Raw genomic sequence first — 22,605 nt, forward strand, 5'->3', positions numbered from 1 at the left:
GAAACAGTATGGATCGACATCTATCGTTAGCAGAATTTTCCTACAACAACAGCCACCATTCAAGCATTGAGATGGTGCCGTTTGAAGCACTTTATGGTAGAAAGTGCAGGTCTCCGATTTGTTGGAGTGAAGTGGGGGATAGACAGATTACGGGTCCGGAGATAATACAAGAAACTACCGAGAAGATCATCCAAATTCAACAACAGTCGACAAAAGAGCTACGCCGACATTAAAAGAAAAGATATAGAATTTGAAATTGGAGAGACGGTCATGCTTAAGGTTGCACCTTGGAAAGGCGTTGTTCGATTTGGTAAACGAGGAAAATTAAATCCAAGGTATATAGGACCATTCAAGATTATTGATCGTGTCGGACCAGTAGCTTACCGACTTGAGTTACCTCAACAACTCGCGGCTGTACATAACACTTTCCACGTCTCGAATTTGAAGAAATGTTTTGCTAAATAAGATCTCACTATTCCGTTAGACGAAATCCAAATCAACGAAAAACTTCAATTCATCGAAGAACCCGTCGAAATAATGGATCGTGAGGTTAAAAGACTTAAACAAAACAAGATACCAATTGTTATGGTTTGATGGAATGCTCGTAGAGGACCCGAGTTCACCTGGGAATGAGAAGATTAGATGAAGAAGAAATTCCCGCACTTATTTCTAGAAGATACGTCAACACCTCCAACTGCTTAAAATTTCGGGACGAAACTTATTTAACGGGTAGGTACTGTAGTGACCCGAACTTTTCCATGTTTATATATATTAAATGAAATTTTTATTTACATGATTAAGTGTTTCCAACATGTTAAGCAATCAAACTTGTTAAGACTTGATTAATTGAAATACGTTTCATATAGACAATTGACCACCCAAGTTTATCGGTGATTCACGAACGTTCAAACTTATAAAAACTATATGATGACATATATATGATTATATATAGTTAACATGATATTATGATAAGTAAGTATCTCATTAGGTATTTTAACAATGAGTTATATACATAAAATTGAGTTTATTGAATTAAGAAACTCGAAACGATATATATAACGATTATCGTTATAACAACGTCTTACTAAATACATATGAATCATATTAAGATATTGATAGACTATGTTTAATCATGATAAATGATAAGTAAATATATCATTAAGTGTATTAATAATGAACTACATATGTAAAAATAAGACTACTAACTTAATGATTTCGAAACGAGACATATATGCAACGATTATCATTGTAACGACATTTAACTGTATATATATATATCATACTAAGATATATTATATATCATAATATCATGATAATGTAACAATTTAACGTCTCTATAGATATAATAAACAATGGGTTAACAACATTTAACAAGACCGTTAACCTAAAGGTTTCAAAACAACATATACATGTACCGACTAACGATGACTTAACAAAAATGCTTACAATTACATCCTCGTTCAGTTTCATCAACAATTCTACTCGTACGCACCCGTATTCGTACTCGTACAATACACAGCTTTTAGACGTATGTACTATTGGTATATACACTCCAATGATCAGCTCTTAGCAGCCCATGTGAGTCACCTAACACACGTAGGAACCATCATTTGGCAACTAGCATAAAATATCTCATAAAATTACAAAAATATTAGTAATCATTCATGACTTATTTACAAGTAAACAAAATTACACATCCTTTATATCTAATCCATATACCAATGACCAAAAACACCTACAAACACTTTCATTCTTCAATTTTCTTCATCTAATTGATCTCTCTCGAGTTCTAAGTGTTCTTCATAAATTCTATAAGTTCTAGTTTCATAAAATCAAGAATACTTCCAAGTTTGCTAGCTTACTTCCAATCTTGTAAAGTGATCATCCAACCTCAAGAAATCTTTCTTATTTACAGTAAGATATATTTCTAATACAAGGTAATACTCATATTCAAACTTTAATTCAATTTCTATAACTATAACAATCTTATTTCGAGTGGAAATCTTACTTGAACTTGTTTTCGTGTCATGATTCTGCTTCAAGAACTTTCAAGCCATCCAAGGATCCTTTGAAGCTAGATCTATATTTTTCATTTCCAGTAGGTTTATCCACAAAACTTGAGGTAGTAATGATGTTCATAACATTATTCGATTCATATATATAAAACTACCTTATTCGAAGGTTTAAACTTGAAATCACTAGAACATAGTTTAGTTAATTCTAAACTTGTTCGCAAACAAAAGTTAATCCTTCTAATTTGACTTTTAAAATCAACTAAACACATGTTCTATATCTATATGATATTCTAACTTAATGATTTAAAACCTGGAAACACGAAAACACCGTAAAACTGGACATACGCCGTCGTAGTAACACCGCTGGCTGTTTTGGATTAGTTAATTAAAAACTATGATAAACTTTGATTTAAAAGTTGTTCTTCTGGGAAAATGATTTTTCTTATGAACATGAAACTATTTCCAAAAATCATGGTTAAACTCAAAGTGGAAGTATGTTTTTCAAAATGGTCATCAAGACGTCCTTCTTTCGACTGAAATGACTACCTCTTACAAAAACGACTTATAACTTATATTTCTGACTATAAATCTATACTTTTTCTGTTTAGATTCATAAAATAGAGTTCAATACGAAACCATAGCAATTTGATTCACTCAAAACGGATTTAAAACGAAGAAGTTATGGGTAAAACAAGATTGGATATTTTTTGATTGTTGTAGCTACGGGAAAGATTGTAACAAATCTATATTAATCATATCCTACCTAACTTATATTGTATTATACATATATTCTAATATATTATGTAATCTTGGGATAACATAGACACGTATGCAAATGTTTTGACATATCATATCGACCCATCTATATATATTATTTGGAACAACCATAGACACTCTATATGCAGTAATGTTGGAGTTAGCTATACAGGGTTGAGGTTGATTCCAAAAATATATATACTTTGAGTTGTGATCTAGCCTGAGACGTGTATACACTGGGTCGTGGATTGATTCAAGATAATATATATCAATTTATTTCTGTACATCTAACTATGAACAACTAGTTGTAGGTTACTAACGAGGACAGCTGACTTAATAAACTTAAAACAGCAAAATGTATTAAAAGTGTTGTAAATATATTTTGAACATACTTTGATATATATGTACATATTTGTTATAGGTTCGTGAATCGACCAGTGGCCAAGTCTTACTTCCCGATGAAGTAAAAATATGTGAAAGTGAGTTATAGTCCCACTTTTAAAATCTAATATTTTGGGATGAGAATACATGCAGTTTTATAAATGTTTTACGAAATAGACACAAGTAAATGAAACTATATTATATGGGTGAATGATCGAAGCCGAATATGCCCCTTTTGCTTGGTAACCTAAGAATTAGTAAACCGATCTACTAATTGACGCGAATCCTAAAGATAGATCTATTGGGCCTAACGAACCCCATCCAAAGTACCGGATGCTTTAGTACTTCGAATTCGTTTTTATCATGTCCGAAGGATTTCCCAGAATGATAGGGGATATTCTTATATGCATCTTGTTAATGTCGGTCACCAGGTATTCACCATATGAATGATTTTTATCTCTATGTATGGGATGTATATTGAAATATGAAATCTTGTGGTCTATTATTATGATTTGATAATATATAGGTTAAACCTATAACTCACCAACATTTTTGTTGACGTTTTAAGCATGTTTATTCTCAGGTGATTATTAAGAGCTTCCGCTGTTGCATACTAAAATAAGGACAAGATTTGGAGTCCATGCTTGTATGATATTATGTAAAAAATGCATTCAAGAAACTTATTTTTGATGTAATATATTCTTATTGTAAACCATTATGTAATGGTTGTGTGTAAACGGTATATTTTAGATTATCATTATTTGGTAATCTACATAATGCTTTTTAAACCTTTATAGATAAAATAAAGGTTATGGTTGTTTTAAAAATGAATGCAGGCTTTGAAAAATGTCTCATATAGAGGTCAAAACCTCGCAACGAAATCAATTAATATGGAACGTTTATAATCAATATGAACGGGACATTTCAAGGGGTATCGCTTGTGGGACCCCATTGCCCACAAAGTAGTCATCAGCAGAGATGTTATCTTTACGGAAGACAAAGATCTTGAAGATGTTAGCATTTCAAAAGAAACTACACCGATATAGGTTGAAAATGAATTATATAAAGATTCTTCTGAAACAATACCAGAGCGCGAGGAAAATCAAGTAGTCGTTAATGAAGCTCTAATGACTCGTACTTCTAATCAGGAACGGAAACGTCCAGGGTGGCACTCGGATTATATTTGTAAGATCCTGAATTTTGTGCATCAGAAAATGTTCCTGAAAGTGTCAGAAAATGTGTGCACCAGAAAGCGCCACAAAAGGTCTACCTAACACTTATGCATTTTCAGAATTTACATCAGAATCAGGATTAGTCAGAATCAGTCCCTGAACTTCAGAATCGGTTTAAACCCTTGTGCGCGCCGCGCACATTCAAGGGTGCGCGCCGCGCACCCCACCTGAGACAGTTTTTCTGTCTTTTCTATTTTTGAGTTAAATGAGGGGCTTTTTGGTCTTTTCACTTGAGGACGGATCTGTAGACATATTGGCAGTATTAGATCCACTTTTGGATCACTTTCACATCCACAAACACTCTCATCTATCTTAGAGAGAGAGAGAATTCTAGAGAGAGATTTGAGATTTTGGAGATGAAGAAGCTTGAATCGATTAAAAGCTCAGGTGTTATCGTTGTTCATCTCGTTCTTGGCTACGTTTTGGTAGTGTTGGTAAGCCCTAACTCCGAATTTAATTGTAAGATTCTTGTTTATGTTTAGGGTTTGAGCTTGTAAGGGTTCTAAACCCCATTTCTCATGAAATTGGGGGTTTTGTTGTATTGCTAGTGTAAGTGAACCCAATTATTGTGGGTTTAGGGTTAGATGACAAATTTGAAAGTATTTGTCATTGGTGTGGGTGTTAATCACTAGATTGTATATGTATTGGTGACTTAGATGTTCATAAGAACATGTTAGTTGGTTAAAATGAGTGTTAACCTTGATTTGGAGTCAAACTAAGATATGAGGTCAAGATTTGATGAACCAAGTATATAAATGTTTGATTTAGGTGTTAATTGGTGTTTTGAAATTATAATCACTAGTCGTTAGTGATTTTGGGCGTTTTCGGGACTTATGTCAAAACGGGAGAAATGAGATGGGTCAAATTTGGTAATGATTTTAATTTTGGATTAATTGGTTAATAAGTAATTTTGTTAAGACCTATATTCGCTTAAATGGTGTCAAGTATAATTTTGGTTAAATTATACTTGTTTGAATGGGTCGGAATTACCACCCGTAGTGGTAATTGGTGAAGTCCATTTTAGGTGACTAAATGGGCGGGTCATTGTGTTAGATAGAAACACTCGGTTAAGGGTGTTGGCGTCGAATTCTCTTGTAGAGAATGTATGTTGATTGTGTGTATATCTATATGCGTATTATAGGTAAAGCTTTCTCGTTTGCGTTTGGATGTGAATTACATACATGACTTGTGCTGGCAATCCAAGGTGAGTGGAATAATTATATGCATATGTATATAATATATTTATTTGTATGCTATGGTATGCACCAAAGTGCCGGTAGTGCCATAGTATGTGCGGGCGTGCTATGATGTGAACCAAAGAGCCGGTAGCGTCATAGTACGTGTGTTGTAGTGTGAACCAAAGAGCCGGTAGCACTATAGCATGATTTGTTAGGGTGTGAACCAAAGAGCCGGTAGCACTTTAGCGTTGTTAGAGTGTGAACCAAAGAGCCGGTAGCACTCTAGCGTGAGTATGACTCGAGTTGTGATGTGAACCAAAGAGCCGGTAGCATCATGACAAATGCATATGGTGTGAACCAAAGAGCCGGTAGCACCATGACGCGAGAATGGTTAACCATATTGAGTGTGTTGTTTATTTAGCATTTAATATTGTGATGAATATATGCTATTTGTTATGCTAGCTTACGGTATGGGAGATTATTAGCTTTATACTTGCGATGGTATGCTAATTAGATTGCTAGCATCTATGCGGTATTTGTGTAAGTTTTTACAAGTAAGTAGATTATATATGTATATGTATAATTATTGCATTCACTAAGCTTTATGCTTACCCCTCTCGTTGTTTACCTTTTTTAGGTATTTTGTTATGAGGCTAGCTAGTTGTTAGAGTAGTTGCGTAGGAGCGTTTGGGCTCGATGGGGTAGCTTTTGGATATGCGGACGTGGATTGGGGATTTAGTAGTCCCCGGAATTATGCTCTTGGTATCGGGTTGGGTTATAGAGTCCTAACTCGTCTAAGTGTAAATTGGGATTGAAACTTGTATTTTGTACGAAAGTTGTAAAATGGTCGACGTGGGCCCGGTGTCGTAAAACTCGTTTTATTATTGGAACGCGTTAGTCTTGTTTATTATAATGTGTTGTGAAAAGTGTTTCGTCTAAAAGTGTGGGGAAGTGGGAGATCTTTAATCAAAATTTGGAAAATCCGGACAGAGGCTGTCAGGCCTTGTGCGCGCCGCGCACCTAAAGGGTTGCGCGTCGCGCACGCTTCTGAAATAAAAAAAAAATCTTTTGCTGCGTATTCGATTGGATAACGGATTGAGTCGTTACAAGTGGTATCAGAGCATAGTCTAAGGGAATTAGGTGACCTTGGAATAGGTGCCTAGTCTTAGACTTATTGGCGGTTATGTATTATTTGCGGGACTTGTAGGAATACGGGTCGGATTGAGATTTTTTAGTGCCTTAGAGTAGGTGACTAACTAGGACTTGTGTTTGTCCAAAGTGTGATTATATGGGGCCTTATTTCGCGTGTAAATTAGTGCCTTAGATAGCTAGTGCCTAATGTAAGCAGGCGAACTTAGACATTGTTTTAGTGATAGTCACCTAGGATGTAGGTTGACTTGTGGCTGCGGTGTACTTGTGTACAATTATTATTATATTGTATATAGGTGTATATATACAGGTACCTTTTGTGCGGTATCCTAGGGATGAATCTATTGGAGAGATTCGTATGTTTGGCGGTTTTGAGTGATCAAGTTCACGATAAGGACTTTGGTCATTCGGGTACTAGGAGTTATCGCGTGTTATTTGTTTGAATGTTGCGTCAGTCCGGGTAAAGTACTTTGCGTGACCATGTGGAAATGGTAAGGTACGCATTTGTAATAATGATCGATTACCATTATTACGAAAGTGTATCTTGACACTAAGCATGACCTGACAAGTACCGAACGGAGGAAAAGTGGCATGGTTGGGGTAGAACGGGACGAATTAGGAATCTTTTATTGGTTCCTAGGATATAGTAGTCACGAGTGATGTGCTTGTTGTCACAACAGGTTCTTTGTGAGTCGGGAAGTGTACGATGGATCCGGTTAGTTAAGTGAGTGAGCCAACTCACGAGTTCGGCGCATATTTAGTCACCCTACGTAGTGGGTGCATTTTGAGATCGTCATTGGTTGTAGTTACCCATCGTAACTAGGATGACCGATTAGTGTGTATGTGTGTACGACAAGGACTTGAATCCCGTAATGGGATGTAGTAAGTCTAATGATGGTAGAACGGGGTTACACTCGGTAGAGTGTGTGGTTAGAGAATCGTGTTAGGATTCTAATTGTGAGTCGCCTTGGAATTGGTGAATCGAGTAGTCTTAGGGTCATTAAACTCATGGGAGTGGGACCCGTACGACGGTAATTGCGTTAGTGTGTTAGCGTGTTGTGGATTATAGAGTAACATTCCTAACGGAATATCCCTTGTAGTGGTGGATGTGTCGATGTGCGAAAGGGTGTAAGACTTGGTGTTTTCAAGCATCTCTTTAGTGTTAGATGAAAGGTTTCGCGAGGCTATATCGTTTGGCCTTGTGGAAATTGCGGGTAGCGTGTGATCGATAGGAACTTTCGATAAGACAATAAACCGTAAGGTTGTCGGGTAGGTATGACTTCGGGTCATTATTATAGAGAGATGGGTGATATCGGATGTATGGAACCTAAAGATTTAGATTCTAAAATTCGGTTAATGGTGGTGGGAGTTTGCATGACACTGCGTCAGGTGCCTCTTTATACCTACTAGTGTAATGTTCAACTCCGGTAGTGGTGTGATCACTTTGTGCTCAGGGTGACCGTGAAATACCCTTGGAAGCATCGGAGATTATAATAGTGATCGACGGGTGATAGTAATTCGACGGTTGTGAAAGTCGAAGTTTAAGAGCATTGTGATAAATACTTCTTATGAAGTGATGGATGAGCGAATCTTGTTGCTCTTAAGTGATGGATGGGTAAAGATGACCGGTGAGCCGGTGATGTACTTAATCTTCGGTTAGGCCCAAGATTATGATGAATTGTTGATATTGCGGCCGACGCAATTATTGTGTCGGATTGGTCACTCTTCACCATGAGAGTGAGCCATTGTTGATAAAGGTTCGTTGTGTGGAAGGTCGGGTGATCTCGACTGGGATGCACGACTGATTAAGTGGAGTGGCATATGCCTAGTCGTAGAGGCGTATGTGAGACCTTAGTGGAGTTCGCTATGCGAACGATTAAGGACTGTTAATAGTAATTATGGTATGAAGGTGAGATGTTATCGCGTGTACGTTACTTCAAGCGAATGTGTATGTCGGCTCTGAGAGCCCGTAGTGAATTCGTAGTGATTTGGAGTGGATGACCAATGATGAGAATGGTCATGTGTTTCGTGGAATGCTAATTCCCCAGGATGTTATCATCTTGGCGGTGAGAATGTGGAGCCACATTTCTAAGTGGGGGAGTTTTTACTGCCGCCCAAGGAAGCTCCGGTGGTGTTATAAATAGTGAAGTGTCGGAGTGTACTGTGCTAAGCCTTAATAGGTATTCAGAGTTCCTAACGAGGAAGAGTGACAGGTTGTTGATGTCGACTCGAGATCGTGCATTACGACTGTGAGTTACAATTCTGGAATGTTTTCCGTAAAGATTCTGGTGATGAGGTGAAAGGAAGTGTAAGACTCTTATGTAGGGTGGTCGTGTAGTACCAATGTGCGGTACGAGACCAAATGTGAAGTTTGAGATTTCGGAGTGAGAGAGTGAAGCCGTCATTGCGGGTGCTCTCATAGTGGAAATCTAGGTTGTCGTGAACTCGGATAGTATTATTGGGTTGGTACGAGTTCGTTATCGCGAAGGATACTGTATTTTCCCAGTCGGGAAACGTAATCGTGGAGATCGTCAGTGGACTATTCCACTTTATGGACGATTGTGAGGTGGAAAGTTTAGACTCCGATTGTCTCACGTAGAGACACACGGATGTTGTTTGGTGGTGAAAGTGTGTACCCCATTGATGTGACCCGTAGGTTGCATTGGAATGTCAAGGCCATCCTTAATGGACGGTCTAGGCAGGAGGATTCACCCGGCGTTGGTGAATATTTTGTGGGTCGTGTGGCGAATTGCGAATTTGTTGTGAAAATAATTTGTTGTTGATAGGATTCTAGTACACGAATAGTTTTCATGCTAGTACTAGGGGGCCGTCTTGTGTGATCGTGTAGTAGGGTTTGGAGGAGAAACCATGTGTCGAGTGTTGATGTATTGTTTAGCACGTGGTGTATTATTGTCATCCTGGATTAATCCAGCGATGGATGGTCGTGTGCGGATCGATTGATGGGAAAGTGGTGTTCCTAAACGGATTATTTTGGGGTACCAAGATTTATTCGTTGAAGGAATAACCTGGTTGTGGAGACGGGGGAAGTTGGTTCTTGAAATAGAGAACATACATGAATAACCGGTCGAGTGGTGCGTTTATGAAACGATGAAGTACTGACTTTTGACGCGGAATGAATCCTTCTCGATTTGGATTAATGCAAGACTTGGTTCACGGCATAGTAGACCTAGTAGATCGCGTTGGGTGATATGGTCATGGATGTAGCTTGTTGCGAGTTGTAGCCGAGAGAACTTAAAGGAATATATGGTGTTTTCCGTATTTCCTAATTGGGCATTTTGGATGTTGAGCATATGAGATGCCGCTGGTTGCGGTAATGCATGCTAGCAATTGTTAGCGTGTGGTGAGATATTCAGGTTAATGGAAATTATATGGACATCGAGTTTGGATGTGTGTCGGAGGACCATAGTGTGAGTTTTCGGTGGGTTAAGTGACGGAGATCACGGGGACGTGATCCAGTTTAAGTGGGGGAGAGTTGTAAGATCATGAATTTTGTGCATCAGAAAATGTTCCTGAAAGTGTCAGAAAATGTGTGCACCAGAAAGCGCCACAAAAGGTCTACCTAACACTTATGCATTTTCAGAATTTACATCAGAATCAGGATTAGTCAGAATCAGTCCCTGAACTTCAGAATCGGTTTAAACCCTTGTGCGCGCCGCGCACATTCAAGGGTGCGCGCCGCGCACCCCACCTGAGACAGTTTTTCTGTCTTTTCTATTTTTGAGTTAAATGAGGGGCTTTTTGGTCTTTTCACTTGAGGACGGATCTGTGGACATATTGGCAGTATTAGATCCACTTTTGGATCACTTTCACATCCACAAACACTCTCATCTATCTTAGAGAGAGAGAATTCTAGAGAGAGATTTGGGGTTTTGGAGATGAAGAAGCTTGTATCGATCAAAAGCTCAGGTGTTATCGTTGTTCATCTCGTTCTTGGCTACGTTTTGGTAGTGTTGGTAAGCCCTAACTCCGAATTTAATTGTAAGATTCTTGTTTATGTTTAGGGTTTGAGCTTGTAAGGGTTCTAAACCCCATTTCTCATGAAATTGGGGGTTTTGTTGTATTGCTAGTGTAAGTGAACCCGATTATTGTGGGTTTAGGGTTAGATGACAAATTTGAAAGTATTTGTCATTGGTTTGGGTGTTAATCACTAGATTGTATATGTATTGGTGACTTAGATGTTCATAAGAACATGTTAGTTGGTTAAAATGAGTGTTAACCTTGATTTGGAGTCAAACTAAGATATGAGGTCAAGATTTGATGAACCAAGTATATAAATGTTTGATTTAGGTGTTAATTGGTGTTTTGAAATTATAATCACTAGTCGTTAGTGATTTTGGGCGTTTTCGGGACTTATGTCAAAACGGGTGAAATGAGATGGGTCAAATTTGGTAATGATTTTAATTTTGGATTAATTGGTTAATAAGCAATTTTGTTAAGACCTATATTGGCTTAAATGGTGTCAAGTATAATTTTGATTAAATTGTACTTGTTTGAATGGGTCGGAATTACCACCCGTAGTGGTAATTGGTGAAGTCCATTTTAGGTGACTAAATGGGCGGGTCGTTGTGTTAGATAGAAACACTCGGTTAAGGGTGTTGGCGTCGAATTCTCTTGTAGAGAATGTATGTTGATTGTGTGTATATCTATATGCGTATTATAGGTAAAGCTTGCTCGTTTGCGTTTGGATGTGAATTACATACATGACTTGTGCGGGCAATCCAAGGTGAGTGGAATAATTATATGCATATGTATATAATGTATTTATTTGTATGCTATGGTATGAACCAAAGAGCCGATAGTGCCATAGTATGTGCGGGCGTGCTATGATGTGAACCAAAGAGCCGGTAGCGTCATAGTACGTGTGTTGTAGTGTGAACTAAAGAGCCGGTAGCACTATAGCAAGATTTGTTAGGGTGTGAACCAAAGAGCTAGTAGCACCTTAGCGTTGTTAGAGTGTGAACCAAAGAGCCGGTAGCACTCTAGCGTGAGTATGACTCGAGTTGTGATGTGAACCAAAGAACCGGTAGCATCATGACAAATGCGTATGGTGTGAACCAAAGAGCCGGTAGCACCATGACGCGAGAATGGTTAACCATATTGTGTGTGTTGTTTATTTAGCATTTAATATTGTGATGAATATATGCTATTTGTTATGCTAGCTTACGGTATGGGAGATTATTAGCTTTATACTTGCGATGGTATGCTAATTAGATTGCTAGCATGTATGCGGTATTTGTGTAAGTGTTTGCAAGTAAGTAGATTATATATGTATATGTATAATTATTGCATTCACTAAGCTTTATGCTTACCCCTCTCGTTGTTTACCTTTTTCAGGTATTTTGTTATGAGGCTAGCTAGTTGTTAGACTAGTTGCGTAGGAGCGTTTGGGCTCGATGGGGTAGCTTTTTGATATGCGGACGCGGATTGGGGATTTGGTAGTCCCCGGGATTATGCTCTTGGTATCGGGTTGGGTTATAGAGTCCTAACTCGTCTAAGTGTAAATTGGGATTGAAACTTGTATTTTGTACGAAAGTCGTAAAATGGCCGACGTGGGCCCGGTGTCGTAAAACTCGTTTTATTATTGGAACGCGTTAGTCTTGTTTATTATAATGTGTTGTGAAAAGTGTTTCGTCTAAAAGTGTCAGGAAGTGGGAGATCTTTAATCAAAATTTGGAAAATCCGGACAAAGGCTGTCAGGCCTTGTGCGCGCCGCGCACCTAAAGGGTTGCGCGCCGCGCACCCTTCTGAAATAAAAAAAAAAAAAATCTTTTGCTGCGTATTCGATTGGATAACGGGTTGAGTCGTTACAATATTATGGAAAGCAATGTTGCATATTGTCTTCTAACAGAGGAAGGAGAACCAATAACTCTTCGCGAGGCACTGAATTATTCAGATGCATCTCAGTGGATGACAGCTATGCAGAAAGAAATTGAAGCTCTTCATAAAAATCAAACATGGGAACTTGTGCCATTGCCGAAAGGTAGAAAACCTATTGGAAATAAATAGGTGTATAAGATCAAGCGAAATGGCGATGATCAAGTGGAGCGGTATCGTGCAAGACTGGTGGTTAAAGGATATGCTCAGGAAGAAGGTACAGACTTTAATGAAATATTTTCTCCTGTGGTTCGACTTACAACAATTCGAGTAGTTCTAGCGATGTGTGCTACATTTGATTTGCATCTAGAGCAGCTAGATGTGAAAACTGCATTTCTTCATGGAAATCTTGAAGAAGAAATTTATATGCTTCAACCAGAAGGTTTTGAACTACAAGAAAAAAAGAACTTGGTTTGCAGGTTAAAGAAATCTCTGTATGGTCTCAAACAGGCGCCGAGATCTTGGTACAAGAGATTTGATTCTTTCATAATGATCCTTGAATATAACAGACTTTATGCAGACCCTTGTGCATATTTTAAGAGGTTTGGGGACAATGATTTTGTCATTTTGCTGTTATATGTAGACGACATGTTGGTTGCAGGCCCTAACAAAGATCGTATTAATAAGCTGAAGGCTCAATTGGCTAGGGAGTTTGAAATGAAAGACTTGGATGCCGCAAACAAGATTCTAGGGATGCAAATTCACCGAGACATAGATAATAGGAAGATTTGGCTTTCTCAAAAGAATTATTTGAGGAAAATCTTGGAGCGTTTCAATATGCAAGATAGTAAGCCAATCTCAACCCCACTTCCTACTAATCTCAAGTTATCCTCCGTTATGTGTCCTAGCAGTGAAGACGAGAGGAAGGAGATGTCTCGAGTACCGTATGCATCAGCAGTGGGAAGTTTAATGTTCGCAATGATATGTACAAGACCAGACATTGCACATGCAGTGGGAGTAGTTAGTTGGTACATGGCGAATCCTGGTAAAGAGCATTGGAATACGGTAAAAAGGATCCTTAAATACATCAAGGGAACCTTAGATGTTGCATTATGTTATGGGGAACTGAAATTTATTGTCAAAGGGTATGTTGATTCAGATTATGCAGGTGATATCGATAAAAGTAAATCTACCACTGCATATGTTTTCACACTTTGTGGTGGAATAGTAAGCTGGGTTTCAAAACTGCAGTCAGTTGTGGCGACGTCAACAACAGAGGCAGAATATGTAGCAGCTACTCAAGCTACTAAAGAGGCAGTATGGTTGAAGATGTTGTTGGAGGAACTCGGACACAAACAAAAGAATATCACTCTATTTTGTGACAACCAGAGTGCCTTGCATCTTGCAAGGAATCTGGCATTTCATTCAAAGACAAAGCATATACGAGTTCAGTATCACTTTGTTCGTGAGAAAGTGGAAGAAGGAACCGTGGATGTGCAGAAAATTCATACTGACGACAATGTAGCCGATTTTCTAACAAAGTCAATCAATCGTGACAAGTTTATTTGGTGCCGTTCCTCATGCGGCCTAGCAGAGACGTAAGCAACATCATTGGCAAGGAAGGATTATCGTGTGAAGATTTATTGGGCTTCAATCAAATCTTCAAGTGGGAGATTGTTGAAATGTTGAATGGTTGGTGGGTATATGTGGTCAAATACCACATGTTTATTGAGGATACACTATTCCAATGAAGACTTCTGCATTTTTAGACTTACCAACCCTTTATTCATTTACTATAAATAGAGGCAGTAGATAGTTCATTCATTCATCCCAAATTCAAGAGTGTATCTTGTATACTAAAAGTCTAATAGAGAGTTTGTGAGTGTTAGTCTCATAATTACAAGAGATATAAAGATTAGTACTTATCCTTGTAATTAGAGAGAAGTGTAATTCTTATTATTCTTATTAGTGAAGCGTTTCTTTCCTTTCCCGTAGTTTTTACCCTATTGGGGTTTTCCACGTTAAATCTCGGTGTTCCTTTATTGTCATTATTTCAAGTATTACTAGCGGTTTGCTATAATTCGGTGTCACTTTTCTCAACAGATTTATTAGTCATGACTATAAAGTTTTGGTTGCAATAAATTTCTCGGTAATGCTGATATTTTTTGTTGCGAGCATTCGCAAGAGATTTGCGACTAGGTTAAAAGTTGGGTACGCCCATTTGCACGCCCATTTGCTAAGTGATTTGTGTATGGTCTTTACAGATCGAGACCTTTAAATTTTGAAAGATCGTGTCATTTGATTCTTAGCTTATCCTACTTAATAATTGTCTTTTGAAACTATCCTACTTAATAATTGTCTTTTGAAACTACCCGAGTCCCAATTATTTTGATATTCGAGCTTGTATTGTGATTTATGTTCAATTAATAAATGTGTGATTTGTTATTGTGTTTCAAAGTACAAAAATCATGAATTTCGTTGCTTTTTGGCTTTCCGTATGAATTTAATCTATAATTAGTTATATGGAACCCTAGAAGCAAGTATGAAAGCCAGGTTGACTATAAAGATATACATGTATCAACATAGTAGTGATTGATGATACTGAACTGAGGTTTGTATTACTCGTGTAGTCGTGTGTGTGCATGTTTTTTTATACTTCTAATGGTAAACTTGCAGAGTTGCAGGTAGAAGCATATAGGTCTCATAATAATTACAACTTGTCACGGTTGAGTGGTGTTACATCAAGAACTGCTTCTGATTTCACTTCATTTCTGTATGAAGTTATTCATGTGATCATGCATCATGTAGGATGTATTTAGAGTTTGCTTGTTTATATTGTTTGATGAACATATTACGCCACTCTCAACGGGAGTTTAGCCCTCGTCGCATGTTATGTATTTTTTAGGGATGCACGTGGCTTACACGTGATCATTTAACCAACATCCCTACTCTAGTATAAATAGTAACGTTAGGGTTCATTTTGCCATTAAGCTTTGATTTGTAAGTGTGTGTTACACATTGGTCTCTATCATTCTCTTGTAATTGTGGCTATGAGTTGGTTATCATCAATAAACTAGTCACATTTGATTCAATTTCGAGACCAGTTCTAATTCGACGTCTTTAAGTTGAGACTAGATCTCCTTCGATTCTTGTGAGTCTAAGAAAGATCATATCATCGCCCTGCTTCTAACCCTCAAGTGCTTTGCTGGGAGTCACTAGCCCTCGTTTAGCCCTCATCTAACCCTCCCCCATGTGTCCTGCTTCTTGTCTTTAAATAGTATAACTCAAGACAGATGTATTGAATAAATAGATTGTACTTTTAGCTCAAATGCTTGTAACTTGCTTAATTAGTTAATTTAATGGGTATAATTTTTATGAGGAAGTATGTCATGTTTGAGAATGTTTAGTTATGGGTTTGTCCTGGTGAAGAAGTGTTGATGTTGTGTTGATGCGGCGTTGATGTGACATTTAGTTTTGGTGAGAAATTATGTCATGGTCGAGAGTGTTCTTAGCATTGTAATGATAAAAGTATAAGAAGAAAGAATTATCATGGATGTAGTAATAGAGTTGTTTAAAATTATGCATATTTTGGACCATGAGTGGATACTCGAACATTATTTTTCGTAAACTACGGTATGCAGTCAGTGGCAGAACTTGAACTCGAGTACAGATGGGGCAGGTGTAAAAATTTAGTGTAAAATTTTTTTTCCCGTTAAATCCAGGTGGGGCGAATACCCCTCCGAGATACACTATATTCTGCCACTATATGCAGCATACTGAATGTCGTAGCTGACAAAATAGGAATTGGGTCAGCTGTCTTGATTCGTTCTTGTGCTCCTATCTCCAATAATCATCTATGCTTATATTTTTCTCATCCTCAATGAAATTTGCAGGTTCCTTGGATCTAGAGGCGAAACTGTGTGGGGGCAGGGGGCGTGGCCGTCCCCAGTGGATTTTTTTTTTCAGTGTAAAAATTTTGGATTTTTCGACTTTGCCCCTGGTGGTTTTTTTTTTTTTTGCCCCAAAACCTACATATTTTGCCCCAAAACCTTCAAATTTTGCCCAAAAATCTCTAACTTTTACCCCAAAATCTTCAAATTTTGCCTCAAAATCTCCAACTTTTGCCCCAAAATCTTCAAATTTTGTCCAAAAAAATTGCTAAGGTTTAAATTTTTTTTTTCCCCCGGTGAAAAAAATCATAGTTTCGCCACTGCTTGGATCCTTAAAATCTTTTGTTCTATTTAACCATTTTACTGAATGACACTAGAGTTGAATGTTTGTTTTATTTTATTTTAGTTGGAAAGAGTATGCATATTCTAGTTGCACAAAAGGAAGAAAGACAAAGATAGACTTTGACTTTCAAGGTCAAACAAACTAATTTGGAAACAAGGACGAGTTACTAGCATTGATGTGAGATTCCTTGTAATGTTTTTTTTACTCTCTGTAAAACTGAAACATATTAGTCAACAAGCAGATGATGTAATTGAATTAGAATGTAGTTGTAAGTTTGACCCAGCAAGTGCTCAATCTTAAGTTTACTACGATATATGTTAAGTAGCATCTGATATAGTTTGGATGCCAAAAATCAGTTCTTCTTAGTGGGGGTGGCAAGGGTCATCTTAATAACCTTTCGCCAAGCACAAGTCGCACTTTTAACCCATTTGCTAATCTAAGGGTTGATTTGGGCTGTTTTATCTAGGAATAATATTCAAATGGTGAAGTGAATAATATTCAAATGACCTTTCGCCAAGCACAAGTTGCACTTTTAACCCATTTGCTTATCTAAGGGTTGATTTGGGCTGTTTTATCTAGGAATAATATTCAAATGGTGAAGTGAATAATATTCAAATGACCTTTCGCCAAGCACAAGTCGCACTTTTAACCCATTTGCTTATCTAAGGGTTGATTTGGGCTGTTTTATCTAGGAATAATATTCAAATGGTGAAGTGAATAATATTGTTGTACTACAACAAAAACTACTCTAATGTTCATATGATTCATGTCCAGCAATTAAATGGTCTTTCCAAACTCGTTACTCAACACAATCTGCAACATAATAAAATGCTAACATTTTGCAAAGTTTTCGATCAACAACTTCAAAATAACGGATTAAACGTCAACCTTTGACATCCTGTAACCAACAACTACAAACCTAGCGAAAATAATAATCTGTAATTCACTAATTTTTTCAGTACCAGCGGATCATTATACCATGATACTACTGTATGCAAGATAACACAATAAGGAAACTGAATTTCAACTTGCAAACCATACCCAACCTATAGACAACTTTTGAATACAAAAATCTGTGGAAAAAAAAACTCAAAGATCACAATAACCACCCATCACTCTTTCTTCAAACCAACACAAAACTATTGTACACATCTACAAGCATGTGATTGCTGGCTTTGAACCAGGCTACCAAAAACAATACAAATGAACAAAATGGTTATAAGACTGCATGATACCTTCAATTCAACTGCATTGAGCTTGTGCAGACCACTGTTTTGTTTTACCAACTCTAATCTGAAAATAAACAAAGGATAAAAAAAAAAAACATAAGTATCAAAATAAGGTCTTATGGACAAGGTTGCAAAAATCACTACTCGGGGAATACTCGGTCAGGAACTTTTTAAGGAGTACACGACAACTCGGGGAATACTCGAATGTTGACCAAGTTTGACTTTAACCAATTTTGGCCATCTTGACTTTTTCATAGTTTTAACCGAGTTGTGCAACACTGCTTAAGGAATTTGATATCTTTAACCAAAATGAAAGATAAGATATTCATACCTATGAAAAATAAGTGATATACAAACGGCTGTATCCACTCGAGATTGAAGGTTACTGCATGTCCCAATATTGGCCACTTAATTAATGGGACCCACCCTGCCTACTTCAAGATTATAATGAAAGTTGATTGTGTGTGGAAGCTGTTTCAACTGAAGAGCTAGGATGCAGAACCATAAAACTCTGTGAAGTCAAGCCGAAACATGAGGAACTTCAAGTCAATGTGCTGTTGAACAGGTAACTCAGAAATGAAGCCCTTGAAAAGAGACGAGTACTCTTTTGAAACTGCATCGATTTCCTGTCCTGTATTTCGAAGAAATTCGCTAGCACGTTCTGTTATTGCTTTCCTGCCTTCAGTGAGCCATGATTCTGAATCAGATGTTTTGCTGTTTGATCGCTTTTGTTGTTCAGATTTGTCTTCCATGGTTCTGTAAATGTTAATCAATGAAATAATGTAAATTGAACAGCTTCAAAAATATCTCCAAAAATAGTAAGATGGGCTACGTAGGGTTTTTAGAACGAGCTGAAACAGACCAGACTCAGGCAGCGTAGGGTTGAAGGTTGACCCCCGCAACCACTTTCTGGTCCTTTCTCATACCCACTGTTGTAAAAGTCGGCTGACACGTCGGTTTGGGGACTAGCCCGTCCCGACTGCCCCAAAAAAGCCTTAAAAGTCGGTCAACGCTAAAAAGACAAGTCAAAGTCAGGATCCGTCGGCCGATTCGCGTCTGAGTCGGTCAAAGTCATAGTTGGGTCAAAAAAAATAATAATTTTTTTATATTAGATTTTCTATCATATATATCTACGTTTGAAATATTTATGTTTGAAATATTTATGTTTTATGAGTGATACATTTATGTGTAATATATACTCATATATGTTTAGTCTATTTATTAATTAAAGTCAACGTTAGTCAACGCCCGACTCGTCCCTGTCTCATCCCCGACTCATCCCTCCAAGGTCCCGCCCGACTTGTCCCCGACTCGCGACTTTTACAACCTTGTCATCACTTTCGTGCAAGAACTCTTTTTAACAGTAATGAATACAAGAAACAAAATTTTTGCAGTCATAGGCTAAATCTTTGAACAAAAAAGTCAACTTTGTATTCATTAGATAGAATTTGGAGGACTTTTAAACCATTTTGACTCATTCCACTTTCCACTACATTTTTATCACAGCCCAAATTAACCCGATTATATGTAACTTTCCCAAAACTGTCAGATCAGGTAAATGGTAATGAAGACTTATGAAAACAAAAAAAATACCTTGCTTGAAAGTCATAAATTCCTTCATAAAGCCGATCAGCATGACTACGAAACCGCAATATAAGATCAAACAACATAAATAGACTTTTATAAAGAGCTTCAGATCGTTGTCCAAGTAGTGACTTCTCTACAATCGAGTGCAGGTACTTATCATGTGCTGCAAGTAGATCATCAAGATCTTTAGCTGCTTCCATTTCTTCTAAAAACTTCGCCCATGAAACCTCCAAAACCTCAAACATTATATAATACTGCAAATTTGTAAGAAAATGACTCATTTCATTCCAAAGAACCTGGCATCTTCTTGATGTCAAAATTAACCTAAACTTAACAGCTTTTGGTAGTTTAGTGAAAAAATGAGAAGTAATCAGGTTTGGTTTCATTGTCTTCCAAGCACCAATAAGCGCGTGCTCTACCCTTCTAAGCTTCCACAAAAAGTTAAAGATTCTTAAATACTTTGCCATTATAGATTCTGTAAACACAGTATTTAATGGAATTCGTGCATCATAATCTAAAGAAAATACATCCCAACCTCTGTCTCCAGTATTATGTGGCATCATCTTAACCCTTAATCTATCCAAAATATCAGGATCATCATATTGTGCATTTGATGACCGAATTGCACTCTCTAACAAACCAGCAAGTTTAAATGAACTGATAGTATTAGCAGGCTCTGATAACTCAGGCCCAACAATATCCATCAAATACTGAACAAAATCACCTTGCCCTAGTAACAGATACCGTTTTATAGCAAGACAATGCTCCTTAAACCTGTATTGATTGTAAACCACATCCATTAAATGCTTATCGATTCTTTTTGCTGCTTCGGTGACTAAAGACTCGAGTGCGTCAGTTTCACCATAACCAAGACCACCTCTCCTAGTTGTGGTCCCCGTTGCAGCTGCAGCTTGAGTTGCTGCATCAGCCCAGCTTCGATCCTCACAACAAACCCTAAGAAAATTGATTGATTTCCCTGTTCTGAGTATACGTCTAGCAAGAGACGGGGAAATAAACGAAGGAAGCATTGCAGAATGCAGTCTATAACCTTCCCTCCATAAAGATTCACCTTTTACAGACTGACCTAAAACAAAAAACTCGGAAAATATATCTTCAAGTTCACCTTCTAACACCCAACTCCTAACCATTTCAAAAAGAGGTGAACAAACCCTACGAAGTAATCTTTTCATGAAATCATGAAGAAGAGGGTCACCATGTTGTGCATGCATGTGAATTGCACCAGCCATAGCACCACCCTTCAAATCCTTACAACTGTCCACAAGAACAGCCATCAATCGCATCTTGACCATTGGCTCAGCAAACCATACTGAAAGTCTCCTTAACGAAAGATAATTACCTGAACTTGCATTCTCTGAAACCAAAGGGATAGGGTTCATTGACTGTGCCTGAAGTACAGCTAGCAACTTATAGTACTCAGAAAGCTCATCTTGCAACGCTGCACAAAACGCTTGAGCTACAGTACCAACATCTTCATCATGAAACTTCTCCATACTATCAGAAATATACCCTTTTACCTTCCTAAACAACCATCCAAGCTCACACAGCTTACGAATCATTATCTTAGTAGGCTTTGGAACCCTAATTGTTTCAGGTAATACATATCCATCAACACTCTCATCAAATAGCAAATACTTCCCATCAATTCCTTGACAAGCATACAACACGTCCCTAACCAAAACCTCCTCCGACACAACATTTTCTTCCTTCACTATCATCGCAAACTCCTTATACGCCATATCCTGCAAATTATCAGAATCCTTCGAAACCAACAACACTCCACCATTCCCCAAAATTTTCGAATTACTATCACGCACACTGTTTCCGTGTACATTTCCATTACCGAAAGAAACTGCATTATCATCTATAGTTTGCCCTAACCTATTATCCTTCCTAACATTACCATTACTTTGAAGCTCAAACAACACTGGCAGTCCACCAGAGAAGCTAGAATCCACTTTCCTATTACACTTACGATCTTCGGATATAACTTTAAGTAAATAAAGTACAGACCACTTGTTTTTAACACTACCAGTACCAATTTTGGAAGCGAATTTAGAATAAAGATCGGCAAATGATAATGCATCAGACAATTTACCTTGTTTAACGAGATGACTTTTGATCGAATACGCCATTGCAGCTTCATCTGCAGTGATCGACGGCGTCATTCGGCTGGATAAAATGCGAGTAGCGTACTTAACATTGCTAGGATTAGGGTTAGGGTTTGAGTTTGAAGGTGAGGATGAAGAAGGTGAGTTATTGTTTAGACGGTGGACTAATTCACGAATGAGATCTCCGACACGGTGGTCGTCCTCCATGGACGGCGGTGAACGGCAACGGAAATTTAGATACAGATCGATGGATATAGTAGGGAGGTGTTTGTAAGGTTTGTGAGAAATGAAGGGCTTTTGATTTTGATTTGTTTTATTTCAATCTGAGCGCGGAAATATTTTGTGTTCTAGTCCTTGTACCATTTGTATTTGTATTGTGACAGGAGTATTCTCAAAAGTGACATACTTACTTCTCAGGATTAAAGGTGTTTATTGGTTCGGTTTTTGATTTTTCGAATTATTCAGTTCGATTTTTTTAATTTTGAAACTTTTAAAATCAAAAATGAAAATCAAATCGAAACTAAATTCATATATTAAAAACAAAACTGAACCGAAAACCAAATTTGAATTCGGTTTGATTTCGGTTAAAACCGAATTCAACTTTCAAAATTAATTTTTTCCTTTTCCCTACGAGATGAACGAACATTCGTAATAAATTTGTAATATACACCGTATCATATTAAACTAATATATATAATTGAACGCAAATATACGAATTTACAAAATACAATAAGCTTATAAAATATCATAATACAATACATATCATATCAAGAAAATAAAGAAAATGAATAATCAAGAGAAAGTCGAATTGAATTAATTACATGTAATAAGAATGTGAAATAAAAGAAAATAGAACAAATATGAATTAATAACTTAAATAA

The 22,605-nt window shown here is 37.4% G+C and overlaps 1 protein-coding gene across 1 annotated transcript; it reads right to left on the bottom strand.

The window, feature by feature from the left end:
• Nucleotides 1-17,682: 17,682 nt before the first annotated feature.
• On the bottom strand, nt 17,683-21,934 carry LOC139840308 (gamma-tubulin complex component 3). The gene is made up of 3 exons (XM_071830573.1): nt 19,602-21,934; nt 18,340-18,764; nt 17,683-18,072 (listed from the first exon to the last, which is right to left on the bottom strand). Exons 1-2 carry the CDS (start codon nt 21,929-21,931, stop codon nt 18,497-18,499), a joined length of 2,598 nt encoding a protein of 865 aa, XP_071686674.1. The 5' UTR covers nt 21,932-21,934; the 3' UTR covers nt 17,683-18,072; nt 18,340-18,496.
• Nucleotides 21,935-22,605: the final 671 nt, after the last annotated feature.

The sequence above is a fragment of the Rutidosis leptorrhynchoides genome, chromosome 4 (genome assembly GCF_046630445.1).
Source record: "Rutidosis leptorrhynchoides isolate AG116_Rl617_1_P2 chromosome 4, CSIRO_AGI_Rlap_v1, whole genome shotgun sequence".
NCBI lineage: Eukaryota > Viridiplantae > Streptophyta > Magnoliopsida > Asterales > Asteraceae > Rutidosis > Rutidosis leptorrhynchoides.